The 18,394-nt window shown below is 38.1% G+C and overlaps 1 protein-coding gene across 2 annotated transcripts in view; it reads right to left on the bottom strand.

Annotated features, from left to right (window-relative positions):
- Positions 1 to 18,394, bottom strand: part of REPS2 (RALBP1 associated Eps domain containing 2) — a 213,224-nt gene that overhangs the window by 28,874 nt on the left and 165,956 nt on the right. For both annotated transcript variants that reach the window (XM_012656630.1, XM_012656629.1), the window contains one exon: positions 12,136 to 12,197. In XM_012656630.1, the coding sequence (XP_012512084.1) occupies positions 12,136 to 12,197 (62 nt within the window). The remainder of the gene's footprint in view (positions 1 to 12,135; positions 12,198 to 18,394) is intronic.

Genomic DNA, 18,394 nt, shown 5'->3' with positions numbered 1-18,394 from the left:
ATTAGCCGGGTATGGTGGCGTGTGCCTGTAGTCCCAGCTACCTGGGAGGCTGAGGCAGGAGGATCGCTTGAGCCCAGGAGTTTGAGGTTGCTGTGACCTAGGCTGACGCCATGGCACTCTAGCCCAGGTGACAGAGTGAGACTCTGTCTGGGAAAAAAAAAAAGAAGCCAAACCTATAGAGATATGACCAAATATTCTAAAATTAAAGACATGATTTTCCAGATGGAAAATTCACACCAAATGCCACCTGGAATAAACAAATTTAAATCTTTGCCTAGATACATCACAGTGACGTCAAAATAGACCAATGAAAATAAAGGTAAACTATTATGTAACCAAAATGTTTGTACCTCCATAATATCCTGAAATAAAAAAAAAGAAAAAAAAACTATTAAAAGCCACCCTAGAGAAAGATAAAGTTGCTCCAAAAGAACCAAAACAAGATTGACAGTAGAATCCTTGGCAGCAGCAGTAATAAATGCCAGAAGAGGAGGTAATGCATTCAAAATACTGAGGGAAATTACCTTCAGTCTAGAATTCGGTACGCAGTAAAACTATCATTTAAGAATGAGGGCCATAAGAGTTTACTATCCAAAGAACACGGATGAAAAAACTGCTAGATGACATATTTCAGTAAACTTTATTTGAACCTCACAATTGCTAGAGTCATTGTAACCATGTGATTATGGAACATTATATGTCTTATCACAATTTCCGAGAGCATGATCTCTAAAAGTAACTTTCAAAGGTCATTTTATTCTGGTAAAGCTTGAAAGACTGTTTTATTCTAGTCATCATATCAGAGGATTTTTTTCCTTTTCCCTAATCCTTAATTGTAAGAGGAAATTTTTTTTAAGTCAAACCAAATGTTTTTATTATAAACAGGTCAGCCAAGGACCAAACTGTGAAGTATACAGTTTTGGGGGGTTTTGTTTTGTTTTGTTTCAGAATATTATGGGCGTACAAACATTTAGGTTACATACGTTGCCTTTGCCCTGCCCAAGTCAGAGATACAAGCATGTCCATCCCCCAGACAGTGCGTACATACCACACCTATTAGGTGTGAATTTACCCATCCCCTTCTCCCCCCTCCCACCTGCCCAACACCCGATGAATGTTACTTCCATATGTGCACATAAGTGTTGATCAATTTATTTGTACCAATTTGATGGTGGGTGCATGTGGTGCTTGTTTTTCCATTCTTGTGATACTTTACTTAGTATTTACATGAATTGGGGTATCTGTGAAGGTCTCTGGATGGTTCAGTGCTAAACATCAAGTGTCTAGTGTTAAAAATTTGGAGGTAGACTGCTAAGTAATTGGTAGAAGTTTAAATAGCTGTTTTGGTAGAGAGGAAATTTTACAGAGATGAACTTTTTAAAAGAAAAACTGCATAATTTTCCTACCAAAACGGCTATTTAAACTTCTACCAATTACTTAGCAGTCTACCTCTAAATTTTTAACCATAGACACTTGATGTTTAGCACTGAACCATCCAGAGACCTTCACAGATACCCCAATTCATATAAATACTACATACATACAATCTCCCCAAATGTAGAAACTTATAAAAACAAGTTATAAAACAAGATAGGTAAATTATAAAGTAATTACCTAAGTGAGCCCTTTAGACCCCTAAAAAGAGTTAGTGGAAATTTACTGAGGAGTTCAAAATTTCAAAGTCCCACTGGGAAGGGAACACTGGCCAGTCTAAAAGTAATTCAAAATCTGACCACAGGAAAGGAGCCAATTACTGTGCACCACGCACCTTCAAGATCACCCTCAGAGAACAGAAAACCTTACCATCAAAGGTCTAATACTAATACTTTCATGTGGTATAATCAGGAAACATTTCAGTATTTAGCTGTTATACCTCTTTTCTACTATTTTCCACATAATCATTTTAATGGCTACCTAATATTCTAACTAGACAATACATTTAACCAGTGCCTTCTTCCTGGACATTGTTGTTGTCTGTATAGTTTTTATTTTTATTGATAATACTAAAATAAAATAAATGTCATCATAGAACTTTTCCTTTCTTTTGAACTAGTTCCTGGAATAAATTCTAAAGGCATTTGTTGATAGCCAGCAAAACTTTCAATTCTCCTTTAAAAAAAAGGAGGCGGGTAGGTTTATACTTAATTTTTTCTCCTCCATTCCAATGCCAGTATTTAATTACTATTTCTCCCTCTTCTCTTTGCACTTATCACTATGATCATTTCCTTCACCTTTTGAATTTCTCATTTGGTGCCAACTGTTTAAGAATAGTAGTTTTCAAATTTAAGAAACCCTTATAAAAGGACTTGCATAGTCCTTGCAAAATTGAATCTTGAGATTCAATCAACAGAGGCTGGTCTGAAACACACTTGTTTCTTCATGATACATGGACTGGAGCTATGATTAGCTCTGAGTAATGTATGAATCAATTGCACAACTAGGGAACATATAGTAAAATGTACTGCGTCAAAGTTAATGAAGGAAAAATATATTACACAAAACAGTCATTCAACTTAAATATTCTACCTTGATAAATTCAAAACAATATTATCTACAGCAAAAGGTAAATTTATCAGGACCTGCATTTACTTTAAAATGGAGCCTTTTATTTTGACCAGAGGACAACACAAGCTTAATTACATTCTTGGTCAGTTTAGCTAAAGGTTTGTCAATTCTATTGATCTTTTCAAAAAACCAACTTGTGGTTTCAATGATTTTTCTCTATTGTTTCTCTGTTCTCTATTTCTTTTTTATCTCCACTCTACTCTTTATTATTTCTGTCTGCTAGATTTGGATTTAGCTTGCTCTTTTTCTTCCAGTTTCTTAAGGTATAAAGTTAACTATAGATTTTGGATCTCTTCTTTTTTTAATGTGTTTACAGCTAAACATTTCCCTGTGAGTACTGCTATCGCTGCATCCCATAGGTTTCGGTATGTTTTCATTTTCCCTCATCTCAAGGTATTTTCTAATTTCGCTTGTAATTTCTTCTTTGGTTTTTTAAGATTGTATTATTTAATTTCCACATATTAGTGAATCCTCCAGTTTTACTTCTATTATTGATTTCTAGTTTCATTCCATTGTGGTCAGGGAAGGTACTTTATATATAATTTAAATCTTTTTATTTAGACTTGTTTTATGGCCTAACATATGGTCTATCCTGGAGAATGTTTCATGTACACTTGAGAAAAGTGTCTATTGTGCTGTTGTTGGCTGTTCTATAGATGTCTGTTCGGTCTAGTGGATTTACGGTGTTGTTCAAGCCCTCTATTTCCTCATTGGCCTTCTAATTTTTTGAAAGTGGGGTACTGAAGTCTCTAACTCACTGCCAGGCCATTCCTTGAGTTCTGAGGTCCCTAGCCAGTCCTCTTTCCTCTTTATACTTTTCAAAGTCCTCTTTCTATTATATACGAATCCAGGGATTTTAGCTGTACTTAGCAGCAGGGAGCAGGGAAAATTAGTCTAAGTCATCTTGTCCCTCAATTGCATTTTATATTTCATCTGTGTTTACAATAAAATTTTTCTTGTACAGAAGAATAAAACATAGAACCAGAGACGTTAGCCCTAGAAGGATCCATCTAGTCCAATCTTCTCACTTTATAGAAAAGGCCATACATAGGTCCATTAGACTAATTTACTTAATTCCCACAAAGCCACAGAGCTACGCAGTAGCAGGGCTAAGACCACAGATAGACACATCCATATTACTACATTTAGCACAGTGTTGTATGGTTTTCAGTATGTTCTTTCATCATCACAGATGAATGTACATCCTTTGTTTATGACTTCTTTCCTTAATCACTGAAATACTTATTAATATACTGTAATTTTCAGCTAATCTAAAACATACACCATAGGACAGAACAGAGTAACACTTTGGAAGAAAATAAAGGTAGCATCCTGGGTGATATACGTTTGTAAATTCACTTGAGAATAATTTCTGAGTTTCTAATACATGCATAAATAGAAAATGCTTCTTGATACATATTCAATTTGTATTTTGATGAGTAAAAATTAGGATGTTGTACATACCTTTGAAAGTTCATAAATATGCTTTATCTATACAGGCAATATATTAAGGTTATTCAGTGACTTCTGTATATTACATGCGGTCATCTGAATATATTATAGCATAAGATCTCATGATATTTGATGCTCGCTCACTGAGTTTTAATTTAATAAAAAGAGCCATGAAATTTTAGAAGTGGTGGCATTTCCATATTGTTTACATTAAAGAATTTTTCCTGTTTTCTTATAGATATTTAAAGTTGCCAATGAAATAATATTAGGTTAAATATCCCCTGTCCAAAAATTCAAAATCTGAAATGCTCCAAAATCCAAAACTTTTTGAGTACCAGCATGATGCACAAAGGAAATGCTTGTTGGAGCATTTCGGATTTTGGATATTCAGATTTGAGATGCTCAACTGGGTAAATATAATGCGAACATTCCAAAATCCAAAAAAAATTCTAAATCTGAAACACTGCTGGGTCCCAAGCATTTTGGGAAAGGGATACTCACCCTGTACTTCATTTTAGTATCTTGAAAATAGATTTAGTACATGTTAAAAATGGATTAAGTATGCATGTTATACTTTGGGCTGGCGAACCGGTGGCCTCAAGACCACATGTGGCCCTTCTAGAGCCCCAAGTGCGGCCCCTCGACCAAATCCAAACTTCACAGAACAAATCCTTTTAAGGGTTTGGATTCAGTCAAAGTTTGGATTCAGTCAAGTTTGGGTTCAGTCAAAAGGCCGCACTCAAGGATCCAGAAGGCCACATGTGGCCCCAAGGCTGCAGGTTCAGGGTGCTCTAAAACTCTTAATTTCTCCCAGAAGAATTTACTATTTTGTGTTATCAACTGTATATAATTTTTCCGCTCTGTGGAAATAATATGAAACATTTATTTGATATATTGGACAAGAACAGAGCTAAGTAATCCAGCTCTATTGTAGCATTACAAAAAAAATCATCCCTTCACCACAGTGTAAGATTTAAAAGCAACCTGCACAAGGGTGCATGTTACATAAAACACAGCAAGACTGCTGCTGCCCTGCCAAGTACTTCCGGTCCCTACCCAGGTCCTATTGAAATACTGGTGGTCTCAATAGTTTTATCAAAATAAATCTTTTTAAAAAAAATTAAAGCATTTAAAAGGACAAATTAAAATGCCTCAGTAACCATATATCCAACTCAAACTTCATCTATTTAAATGAGTTATATTTGCCCCCCACTAATAAACCTTTATTTTACTCAAACTAGAGCAATAATCTCCCATGTAAGTATCTTCCTTGCTCAATAATTCAAAGGAAAAAATCCAAAATGATTAGTAAGAAAAATGCAGGAATTAACATACCCTTTTAATTAGTTTTAAATATTTTTAAGGTTTAAAAAGTGTCTAAAGATTGTAATTTCTAGTTGGAAAACATTATCTGAAAGAATACCCTAGTGGCAAACCACTGCAAAATGCTTCAGCTGCATTTGGGGCAGAGAGGTAGGGATTATCTTCAGAGCACCCCAGCTCTCTTGATGAGAAGGTCAGAGGTACTGGTTTGTATTACTGCGACATCCATTAGGTGACATAGGTTACTCTTCCTTCGGCATGGGCTTTATTTGTCAGAAGGGCATCACGCTTGACCTCCAAATTTGGCTGACAATTCCTACCCTTTGGGTTGCTCTGGTATTTTGACATATTTGCTGGGTTCTGGGCCACATCCTAGGAGGCCACCTGGATCCTGCTTAGCTGCAAGAACTTGCAGCTTCTTGCAGAACTTCTTAGTGATCCTCTGGATCACTAAGAGTTTCACTGAGTCCAGGCATTCCTGCCATTCCCGGCATGCCTCCTCCCATTCCGGACATTCCTCCGGGAACATTACCAGGCATTGTCCCAGGAAAGCCACCTGGAAAAGAGCCATGCTGAGCTCCTGAGTGTCTTCTTCACAGTGTCGGATGGCAGGATTTGGCTTCTGTAATTTGATGAAGACACGGGCTCTCTCAGCATACAAAATGGCCAACCAAGGATTCAGTCTGATGGCATCTGTGAGCAAGTCAATGGCTTTCTGTGGTTCACCATCAGTTAGGGCTTCAATGGCAGCAACTGTCTTATCATTTGCCTGCTCCATCATCTCCTCGGTTATCTCTACATTTTCATCTCCCATTTCGTGAGGGGCATCAGTGTCTGGTCCAATCACACCTAGATTACCAATTTCTAGATCACTTTCCTCACTTGATGGTTCCTCTGTCTGTGTATTTTCCTCTGCCTTCTTATTATCGGTTTTTTCTTCCTTAATATTTTCTTCTGATTTAGCTTTCTAAGTAGCAGGTGCTACTTTACCCTCCATGCTCTCCACCCACTCCCTCAGGAAGCGCATGTCCTTGGTGTGCAGAATGCTCGGATCCTGCTTACACATTTTCATGAAGGCCCGAAGCTTGCGCACTTTGCGGGGGTCCATGGTCAGGAGGCAGAGGACATGGCTGAGGAGGTTGCAGCTCAATTCCAGGCCCGGGCACTAGCTAAGCATGATCATGTAGAAGCTATCAACTAACTGCAATATTAACCTATGGAAAAACTACTTAAAATGGACCAGGCAAGGTGGCTCACACCTGTAATGCTAGCACTCTGGGAGGCCAAGGCAGGAGGATGACTTGAGGTTAGGAGTTCGAGACCAGCCTGAGCAAGAGTGAGACCCTGTCCCTACTAAAAATAGAAAAACTAGCCAGGTGTGGTGGCACGCGCTTATAGTCCCAGCTCCTTGGGAAGCTGAGGCAGGAGGATCGCTTGAGCCCAGAAGTTTGAGGTTGCAGTGAGCTACAATGACGTCACTGCACTCTAGATGGGGCAACAGAGCAAGACTCTGTCTACAAAAAAAAAAAATACTTAAAATGACAGGGCATTAATTGAAAGGGCAGGGTATTAAAAATATATGGTGCCAAATATTTCAGGAGAAGTTCGGGGCCTACCGACTGCGTGGTGAATTTAAGTAAGCCTCGATCTTTCCTTCCAAATACAACAAAAGTAGTATTTTATAAAAAGTTGTGCCTAAAAAATTTGGCTTTGAAAAAGAGCAGCATGCCCAGCATATTCCTATGGGAATTCAATATTGTCCTCAGGACCTGATTCTAGCCAGATGATGAAGTTAGACGGGAGATTAGCTGAGTGGACCATGGTTGATCTAGTTTCTTTTCGAGGCCGTCTGTGTTGATGGTTAGTCTCTCACGACAGTGCACGCAGGACCTGAGGCACACAGTGACTAGTCCTTGCAGCAGGACCTTCCTATCATGCCCTCTCACCCTGTTCACATCAGCCATCACAAGAAGCCAACTCCCAGGCCATCTCTCACGTTCTGGGTTCTTGTCCCCATAGGGTCTGAGAATATCCCCTAAGCTGACCTCATGAATCCCATCCCTCCCCAACTCAAGAACCCTTTAAAAACTCATGACATGGCATCAACACAATCCCCTATATTCTCAACCTCTTCTCTGAGCATTCTTTCCTCTTGCCCTAATTCAGTGCTTCTCAACTCTGGCTGCACTTCAGAATCCCTGGGTAGGTTTAAACATCCCGATGGCCAGGCCTCCCCATTCCATGCCAAAATTTCTGGGAGTGGGCCCCAGGCCTCGGCAGGTTTCAAGCTCTCCCAGATGTTTCCATTATGCGGCCAAGGATGGAAACCACCAGGCTAACTAAAACCCTGCCCTCCCCTGAAAGAACACCCTTGTGGTAGGAGCTGGCTCCCTCCCACAGCTCTGGCCCCACCAGGACTAGAGGTGAGCAGGAGGCTTGCTCCTTACTGCCACCTCTGGAACACTAAATCTCTCTCCTCTAAAATCTGGCTTTCAAAATCTTAGACAGTTCCTCAAACACACCAGGACCTCTTACATGCCTGTTTCTTTGCCTTTGGTTTTTTTTCTCTACAGCAAAGCTCTGTATCCCGCAGCTAGCTTAAAAGAAAAATTCTCTTTTTTTCTTTAAAACTCATTTCACTGGTCACCTTACACCTTCCGCAAGCCTTCTTGGTCTGTCATATCTTACAAGTGTTAATAAATTGCTTCTTCCATAGTGCTTTCACCCTCCAGTTCTATTTTAGCAGTCATTACATTGCCAGTGAGGAGTACTTGCTGTTATATATAAGGTGAGAAACTAGTGGTATAAATAGGAAAATTCTGAGCACATTAGTCTACAGGGAGGCCCAATTCATCAAATGTGGTGCTAATAAAAAACTTAAAAGATAATACCTTATACCCAAAAAATCTTTTCTTTATTAAAGATAATTACACTGAAGCTCTGGCTCTATCACAATTGCCATAAGAAATTTGGCATGAGATCAACACTATTGAAGGGATTTGGCTACTGAAGTACCAAACAGTCCCTTAGCAGAGAACTGACCTCCAGGATAAGCACAAATTGTATTTTACTTAATTTATATGCACACAAACAGTGAGCTAATCAGCTTAACTAACTCCCACTTTAACATTGCTGTATATGAAATAGTTTACACTAATTGCTTTTTGATTATTTGTGCTATGAATCAGTCTTTTTTTAAAAAAAATATCACCTCTCTGAGCTGAGCTAAAAGACCATGCCCTGGTCTTCAGTCTTTCCATAGGAAGATGTGGAACATAAGCCACTTAATTGTTTATACATTCACTTGGTCCTTCTTGATCTTACCTATAGTGTGAAAAATGAAAAGATGTTTTTCTGAATTTATTTTCCTAACTCCAGGGCCCCATATGTATAACTTAATCCAGATGTTCATATCACAGTGGTGCTTGAATAAGTATGAGCCAGCTAAACTGCATTTTATGCTGAAAACCTAGACCTCATCTTTCTCACTTGATAAAAGTAGATATACTTTTGGTGTATGTAGAAACAATCTTTATATATTTTTGTACACATATCTGAAAATGTACAAACTCATTTCTCTCACATACTTAAAACCTGGAAGCTGGGTGTGATAGTGCACACCTATAGTCCCAGCTACTTGGGAGGCTGAGGCAGGAGGATCACCCGGGCCCAGGAGTTCGAGGCTAACTGGGGCAACCTAGCGAGACCTGATCTCAAACTAAAAAAAAAAAAAAACCTGGACGTTCATCACTACTGATTGGCCATTTAGTTTTTAAAATAGTGCTCCTTTGTAGGGAACAAAACATTTTCTTGTTTACTACAATCTAGTCTTGCCAATTTATCAAGTTAAATAATATGGAATTTTTAAATACAAAAATAATCCAAAAACTTTATTTTAATCTCTTTCAGAGGTACTAATAAATATAACAATTTTAATTATACCAGGCCTCCTGGTTTCTCCCCTAGGTCTCCTAGTGATGGTTCTACAGTACCATAAAAAGTCTCTGTAGGTATAGATAGGATACATTTCCCAAGTCAGGCTTTGTTCCTTTCCAAGGAACATTCACAAAAATTTAACAGAGCAAAAGAAGAATTCAGAGTGTTTTAAGTTCTCTGTAATAAAACTTGCTGTGAGGTGGTAAAAGTGACCTCATGAGAGATTAAGCAAGAAGGGATAGAAAAGCGAGGAAGGAAACAGGACAAACTGGAAACACAGACAATGTGAAATCCTGTACTGTGCAGTAAACTCTCATTTTCAACTCTTCTAGGGAAAACTACTGGCATAAGATATAAAATTTAACTTTAATCACATAGAGATGAGGTGACAGATGAGAAAGGTTTGGAAACGTTCTTAGCAAAACCTTAAGGCTGGTGTATAATAGTGTTTCCTAACCATTACGCCCTCAGGATATTAGGTATTTTATAAATCGAGAGGTGAATGGTCACGCAAGCTAGGAAATTGCCAGCTTTAACCAAATTGACCGGCTTTCTTTACTGTAGGACTTCAAAGCCCTTAGTGGGCTCACATGTGCTGTGACTCTCCCAGAGCGGGTAGAGAGGCAGCAGCCCGCAAATCTGTCTTAGCACAGAGCCCCATTAATATCTCCCAGAAACCGTTTTATCACAAGTAGTTTGGGAAAGGCTAGAATATGTAGGTGTCCCATACAGGTGGTTAGTGAAATTAATCGAGGGTCAATATTAGGAATTTGACATGGCGCAAAGACTAAATATGACCATGTGTTTATTATCCAGGATTTCACGTATTGAACATACGTGTCCCACTTGCAGTGAACGAAAGGAGGGAATGGGCAGAGGAAAACAGTGTAGGAACTTTCTGCCTATGCTTCTTACACACTTATTCCTGACGTCCGAAATCTCCATAGCTAGGCGGCTGAGCGGGAGGGTTGGGCTGAGTGCTGGGCTCACTGTTTACACTGTGATGGGAAATCTGGTAGACAAAGAAGCAGACTCATTCATTAACAGTAACTAGAGAATTCCCAGTCCCTCTGTGAGATCCTTGGTGACTAAGGCCCAAAGCAGGCAGGAAGCCCACCTCAAGCAGCTGAGATGAGAACTGCTGATAGCAGCAACACATTTCATGACCAGGAAGCAACTACTTGTCATTTTACAGCAAGAGAAAGGAGGTTGGTTACAAAAGCCCTTTCAGACAGGTCTTCCATGCATTCATCCAGGTGGCTCCCAAGCTCCAGGCTTGAAACTAGCCCCTAGTAGCTAAGTGCCTCCAGGAGGCCTGCTCAGGTTGTGGTGAAAAAGTCCAGGTTTGTTGCTGGTGCAAAGCAAAAGCCACAGCTCCTCTAGGTCCTCCTTAGGGGGACATGGTCAAAGCCTCAATTGCAAGTGTAATGATCTGCTATCCTTCTGTATACACAGACACTTGGACTCCAGTGATGGGGAGAGGGGGGCCCTGAAGAGACGGACTGCAGGGTGGGAGCTGCCTCTACTAGTATCTAGCTATGCCACCTTGGGTGACTTGCTTTACCTCTGTATGCCCCAATTTCCTTATCTGTAAAAAAGGGATCATATTACTATCTGTACCTACCTCGTAGGGTTTTTGTGAAGATTAAATAATGCATTGATATCACTTAGTGCAACACCTGCTCTATTACAGATGCTCGATGAACATAGCTAATAATTTGAATGAGTAGAATTATAACCAAGGAAAAAGCTTAGGGTGGAACTAAAGTTTGGCATTAGATATACAGCAGGGACTCAATAACTACTTGTTATTGAGTCAGCCAATATCTGGTCAGCCAATATCTCTTAAAGCCAATCTTAGGTACTGGAAAAGGACTTCTCATCTGTTTACATGCAGGTCAGGAAGAACTGGGCTTTTTATTACCCATCAAACTGAAGCAGGAAGCCAATACCTCATGGTATTTGCATCTCAAGGTTGAGTGGACACTAAAGACCATCTAACTCTCTGAAAGAAGGACAAGTGGTTTCAGTACCTTGGCGAGTCCTGAGATGGCGCCATATGGAAACGTATGCTCTGAACCAGCCAGAGCAATGACAGAAACCGAGACTGACCACAGAGAAATTTCCCAACATTTTCTGCCAAAAGTCAGAAAGGGTCTTTAAAGATAGGAAGTTTCTTTGGCAGCAATTAACGAAAGGAAGGATCTGTAATACCATATACCACACTCCACGGATTTGCTGTCTGCTTCTCATTTTCAACTCCACTAAAAGTGTTGATGAAAAAGGCCATAGTAGCACATATAAATAAGGCAGAATTAATTTGCAAGTGAAACCAATTTTGCTGACACATTCTCCCACTCCTGCTGTTTCAACTTATTGTTCTGAGGGAAAATACCACCCTAAAGAAAGCACTGTGGGCCGAAACCACAGCACTAACCCCATGTTGATGACCATTTATTGTTAGTTTCTGTAGAATTAACACAGCTCCTAGCATGCTGATAAACATATAGTCACCCAGACTGCACAATGCTATATAGAAAACCATATTCCTTCATCCCCAACTGGAGAGACACCCCGTCTTCTACTCCTCCCTCTCTACGAACAGACACAAGCCTCGTCAGCCAAGAGTGAACTAGCACACGTTTGCTTGGTGGCCTAGTGAGGATCTTTCCCTCTTCCGCATGAGGCTTGGGGGTTGGCTGGATGAGAAGTTAAACCACTCTCTGCTCTCTTCATCCAGGTATCAGCTTGGGAATCTGACGGACCAGTTCTGCGGCAATCAACCCTTGCAAAGAAGCACAGTGGGAGGACAACTTCCCCACTACCAAACAGTTTACAGAAATCAAGCACGTCTCCTACCTGCGATGGACAAGGTCTCGGAGGGAGCGCAGGTGGTGTGGGTAACAATCCTGACTTAGTAGCTGAAAAGAAAAACACATGCTGTTAAGGATCACCTCTCAAAAATGAAAGATAAAACAAAAAACTCTTGTACTTGTTAACTAGGAATAGCAATGTCATTTGCATTTAACGTGTTTAAGTTTTTTAAATCCCTCTGAAGGCTTAATAAAAAAAGAGTACATGTTATTTCTCATCCCTTTATCATTTTTATCATACCCCAAATCCAAGTATTTATACGGTCTGTTACGATCAAGATAGTATAACAGCAAGGAAAAGACATCTGGAACCCCGTATGGGAAAGGTGATCAATTCTTCAATATTCTAATGTTAATTATTTAGTTTCAAGTAATCCAAAAGTCCAAAAGGGTCTTCTCTGCTTTCTCTCATATTTCTCCCTAGCTCTCAGCCATACCACTGCTCACCAGCTCACTGAGCAGGCGGCAGAAACTAAGGGAGCTAGAACTCAAAAGAGGCGGCCGGCCGCTCTGTAAGTGCTCCTGGGAATGGGTCTGACAGCAGCAGAGGAGGCCAAAAGTGATATGTAGGGATTCTTAAAGATCTCAATTTCTTTTTCTTTTCCTCATCCTTATTATCAGGGATAACTAAAGCTGCTTCTAAAATAATCTGGCCACATTTGAAGAATCTTTTGAAAGAAAGTATCAGTCTAATTTTTTTTTAATTTTGCGAGATATAGAAAATATTTGAGTTAAGCCAAAAACATCTGAATTATAATTTAACAATGAAAATAAATAGCTGCTATGAAATTATAAATAAAGTTCATAATTGCACACAAGAAATAAGTTTAGCATTATATACTGGCAAGTTAAACCACATTCTTCACGAACTCCTTGAAAAACACCATGGTCTATGTAACTAAATGTGTTTATTTGCAAATCCGCAATATGCATGCTAATATTTGGACAATTTTCTGTGCCTTAAAAAATGAATCATAGCAATGCACCAAGAACATGAAAGTTTTCGAAAATCATTTTTGATTGCCCCAACTGGATCAGACAAGCTAGATGGAGTTTGGTGCTTTTCACAAATGTAACTCAGAGTAACGTCACAGAGGTTTTCATTTGCATCCAGCTCACAGATACAGTATAACCATGTGGGCCCATCTATGATTTCTCTCAATCTGTCTTTCATTAAAATTTATGAAACACATCAGTGGGTCAAAATTCCAGAGGTGGTGACACCTTGAACAGCTGTCAATAACAAAGCATGTGGCAGGAGAGAATGCTGAAAGCCTTCAGGAATTATCTATCTCAGAGCCCCTACTCCGCAGGTCCTCACAGTGGGCCTTTAAATTACCAGTTACTTTAAAAAAAAAATGAAACAATTAAACAAACAAAATCTATGCATGCTTCTAAGGGAAAGGCCAAGGAATTGCACCAGAATAAAGTGTGTGTTAAAACAACCCTTTATTAACAAAAGAGGACTGCACAAGAAATGATAAGCCATTTAATTAAATTGACTTCTGCCAAGATGGAGTAACAGAGATCAGATTTGCCCACCCATTTGAAACAACCAAAAACAAACAAACAGAAAAAAACACATGAAACAACAGTTTTCAAGACACTAGAAAATCAGGCAACAAAGGATGGTGATCCCTGAGAGATAGGAAACAAATGGAGTGAGCCCTGTGACTGACAGACTGACCCTGCTCACTGCCTTGAAAGTTATTAGAAACAGGATCTAGATCTCGACTCAGGTCTAATTAAGTTCTTTCTTTACTAGTATTTAATTTTTTAAAAGACGAATGCCCTATTTTTGTAAAAGATCATATGTGAGTCTGTTTTTGAATATACTCTGGATAAAATTATATCACCTACAACACCATGTATTGGGTTCATTAGAAATTGCCCCAAATATGAAGGAGAAATGGGGTAAAAGGTTGAGACCATTTAAAATGGAATCCTCTATCAGTTTCTCACCATTAAGCTTCAAGCAACAAAACAGTATCACAGGCACATGCCCATCGTTCATGCTGAATCTTTTATTTTAAGAGGTGATATGTGTCATTTCCTCATTAAATTCCAAGAAGATTTGGGGGGGAAGCCCTCAAAATCCTATCACAAATATTAAAAAACATTATACAAATATTAACAGCAGTTTTGTTTCCTCTTTTTAGTACCTTTACCATTTTTTTTTCTGGCCTTACATCTACTATAAAGTTGAATGAAAATGGTGATAATTGGCATGCTTGTCTTTTCTTGATCTCACTAGTTCACCATAAAGTATAGTGTTTGCTGTAGGTTTGTTGTAGATACCCTTTAAAAGGTGATAAAAATTGCCATCTATTCTTATTCTGAGACTTTTTTCAGGATAATTTGTTTTTGAATTTTAACTAAAAGCTGCAACTCCATCCATTGAGGTGATGGTATGATTTTTTCCTTACAATTTGTTAAAATGGTAAATTACATCATGGGTTTTTAAATATTAAAACACCCTTGCAGACCTGGGATAATCTCAACTTGGTCAGGTTTTCATATCTGTTAGATGTAGTTGACTAATGTTTTGTTTAGGGTTTTTGCAACTATTATTACATTCATGAATATGACTGAAAAGTGATTTTCCTTTCTCATATGGTCCTCTGTTGTGCTTGATTCAGCTGGAGAGTGTTCTGCCTATTTAAACTCTGAAATAAGATGGGAAATTTTTTTTCTTTAATATCAGGTAAAAACTTGCCCAGTAGAGCCATTTAGGTCAGGAGTTTTCCTTAAATAAGATTTTTGATTAACAATTCCATTTCTTTAATTGTTATAGGACTATTTAAACTTTCTAATTCTTAGTCAATTCTGATAAATGTTTTTTCTAGGCATTCATTCATTCTGTCTAAATATTCTAATTTATTAGCATAAGGGTGTTCATACGCCCCCCTCTTAACTATCACCTTAATCTCTGCATGTGTAATTATTTTTTTCCACTCAAGTTTTCCTTCATTAATCTCACCTGGCACTTGTTACTGATAGTTATATTACTGTTTTCAAAAAACTGACTTTTAACTTTTTTGAGCTTCTGTATTGTATGCTTGCTTTCTGTTTCATTAATTCTCTTTATGTCCTTCCATTTACTTTCTTTGGGCTTGTCTTGTTCTTTTGCTACCTTAAATTGGTTGCTTAGTTCATTGATTTCTAGCTTTTCTTCTTTTCTAACGTAAGCATTTAGGGTTATCAATTTTTTTCCATGTGCCTCTTTAGTATAATATCATAGGTTTTATATGTAATATTATTATTTAGTGCTAAAAAGTTAATTTCTATTACAATTTATTTTATCATGTCTAAAGTTTATCCTTTAGAATTTCCTTTATTGAGAGTCTATTTATTAGTAGCAAACTTATTTGATTCGATTGAAAAGTCTTTATTTTTCCCTCACTCTTGAAAGATGAATTCTAAATTGATAGCTATTTTCTCTCAGCATACTGAAGATAACATTTCACTGCCTTCTGGCTTCCATTATTGCTGTTGAGAAGTCAGCTACCAGTCAAATCATTGTTTTGTTAGGTAGCCTGTCTTCTCTATGGTTGCTTTTATGATATTCTCTTTGGTTTTGGTACTCTGAAATATCAAACTTGTATCCTGTGTCTGCACATATATTTCTTCACCTTCTTTTTCTTTTATCACCTGCTTGGCCTCATTGGAATTTCTGAAACACGTGGCATCCCCATTAACTTTGGTCAATTCTTAGCAATTCTTTATATATTGTCTTTTCACCATTTTCTTTCACCTCTCCTTCAGGAGCTTTGTCTAACTGTACTGTGTTCTGGATAATTTTCTAAGATGTATTGTCCAATTAACCAATTCCCCCTTCAGCTGTACTTAATGTCCTGTTAATCCAGTCTTTGAGCTTCTTTCTGTTACAAAATTTTTCTTTTCTAGAAGTTCTATTTGGTCTTTTTTCAAAACAGCTTTTTCATTTTTATAATTTCTTGGCCACTTATTCATTTTCTTCATCTTTTCTTTCAACATATTAAACATACTTATGTAATTCCAATATCTGAGGCCTTTGTATTTCCCACTGTTTTTTGCTTATTCTGGCTCTTACTCCTGCTGCTTCATTTCCTAGTGTATTTGGCAACATTTGACTCTGAACTCATATTCCTTGGAACTTTACCTATAGGAATACTTTTGAGGCCTAGGTGGAAAGTGAGTTACTCCTCTCTCCAGTGCTTCTTTCAGAAACCTGACGGTACTACCAACCTGGGACCACTTTAAACTAAAATCTTGGCTTGATACTGTGCAGAATTCCTAGTTTCTGCTGTCTGATCTGAGATTTTGTTAAATGTCCTCTAGTAAGACTTTTGAGTATAGATAGCAGTTTGAATACATGCAATTAATCTCACTCTTACCTCATTAACACAACAGTGAAGAGAATTATTTAAATGCTCTTGTTTAAATTTGTAACTGAGAAAATAGATGAATGAGTGACAGCTAGCTGAGCAGGTCTGAGAAAGCAATGAAGAAAGCAGAAAGTAACCAATTGGTACCACAGAAGCCTGCCCCTGATTCTCAGGAATTGGTGGCATCAAACTCCTCTGGAGATAGGGGTAAAACAAGGAAAACAATAAAAATTAAAGAAACGAACTAATATTGGATACATTTTCTACCTTTCAGGAAAAAGGCACACCTTGACAAGACCCTTCTGGATCTGGTTCCAGCTATACATCATGCTGTTTTTGTATTCAGGGGCCCTACCCCTGCAGTCTCCTGTACCTGTAGTAGCCATGCTCTACCTCTCCTTCACCTGATAACTCAGAATATAGTAAGTGATCGATAAATATTTGTTTAAATCATAAGAAAGATCTACTGGTTTATCTTTCATCCTCCTTTTTATTTTTAAAAAAAAGGGGGGGGCAGGCATGGTGGTACACACCTATAGTCCCAGCTACTTGGGAGACTGAGGCAGGAGGATCACTTGATCCCAGGAGTTTGAGGTTACAGTGAGCTATGATAACACCACTGTACTCTAGCCTGGGCAACAGAGCAAGACTGTGTTTCAAAAAAATAAAAAAATAAGATTAAAATAAAATAAAATATTTTTTAAAAGACTGAAACATTTTAGGAACAGTTAGATCCTGAGATTTCCTCTCACATTCATTTTACAGTTTCAGCATGTTTCCCACTTTGGCAAAAGGCTAGATATATTTCACTTTTCTAGGGAGTACACCAGGCCCAGATCAAGTCATGGGGCCATCATGAGAACAGAGGGATTTAGTAAATGTATGCACTCTGGATGCTGAGACTCTTCCAGCCCTCTTCCCTTCTGCTCCCAGACTGTTGCATCCAGAGATTAGAAGAATGTGTTCCAGAGAATCAGACCAGCCAAGAAGGAAGATCTAAAGATACTGAGATCAAGGGATCTCCAACAAGACGGCCCAGCCAGATCATTCTACCGTGAAGCCCATAGTTGGCAAGTCTCATCCATTTGTTCATATATTCCAATCAGTTTTTTTATCCTCCATTCTTAAATATAAGCAGATGATTAAACATTGCCAGATATCTGCAGAAAATGTTCTAACCTAAGGTAGATATCAATAAAAATAGAAAAAAAAAAGTAACCTCAAAGAAACAGACTAGACCTATACTAGGAAAAAAAATTTAAATGTATATTATTAATATCATCAGAATGACCATGAAGTTTATTCCAGAAATATTTAAACACTTAACTACATGCTAGGTACTGTTTGCAGTACTGGGAAAATATCGGTGGGGGAAAAAACAACAGGAAAAAAAAGCTCTACCCTTATGAAGCTTATATTCAACTGAGAAAAGAGACAATGGGGTGGTGGTTAGAGATGAAATTTTAAGTAGAGTCATCAGGGAAAGTCTCAGTAAGAAATAAGAGATGCCATTTGTGAAGATGAAATAATGGAATGCTATTGAAAAAAGAACATTCAGAACATTTTTAAAAGAGCACTTGGAAATTAAAAACATGATAACAGAAAGAGAAAGCTCAATAACAAGGTTCAAAGATAATCTGAGGAAATCTCAGATTACCCTACTTCCTGAAAGTAATGTAATACCCAAATAAAAGTTCCACAAAGGGAAAAAGAAAAAATAGGAAGAAATCAATTAAGTGGTTCATTGAAATTTCCCAGAAATGAAGAATATGAGTTTCTAAATTAAAAGGGTCCACTGACACAATTGCAAAGATGTGGAAACAACCCAAGTGTCCATCAATACATGAGTGGGTTAATAAAATGTGGTATATGTATACC

This window comes from Propithecus coquereli, unplaced genomic scaffold (assembly GCF_000956105.1).
Source record: "Propithecus coquereli isolate 6110/MARCELLA unplaced genomic scaffold, Pcoq_1.0 Scaffold513, whole genome shotgun sequence".
Taxonomy (NCBI): Eukaryota; Metazoa; Chordata; class Mammalia; order Primates; family Indriidae; genus Propithecus; species Propithecus coquereli.
Note: the sequence above shows the minus strand (reverse complement) of the source record. Positions and strands in the feature narration are given on the sequence as shown.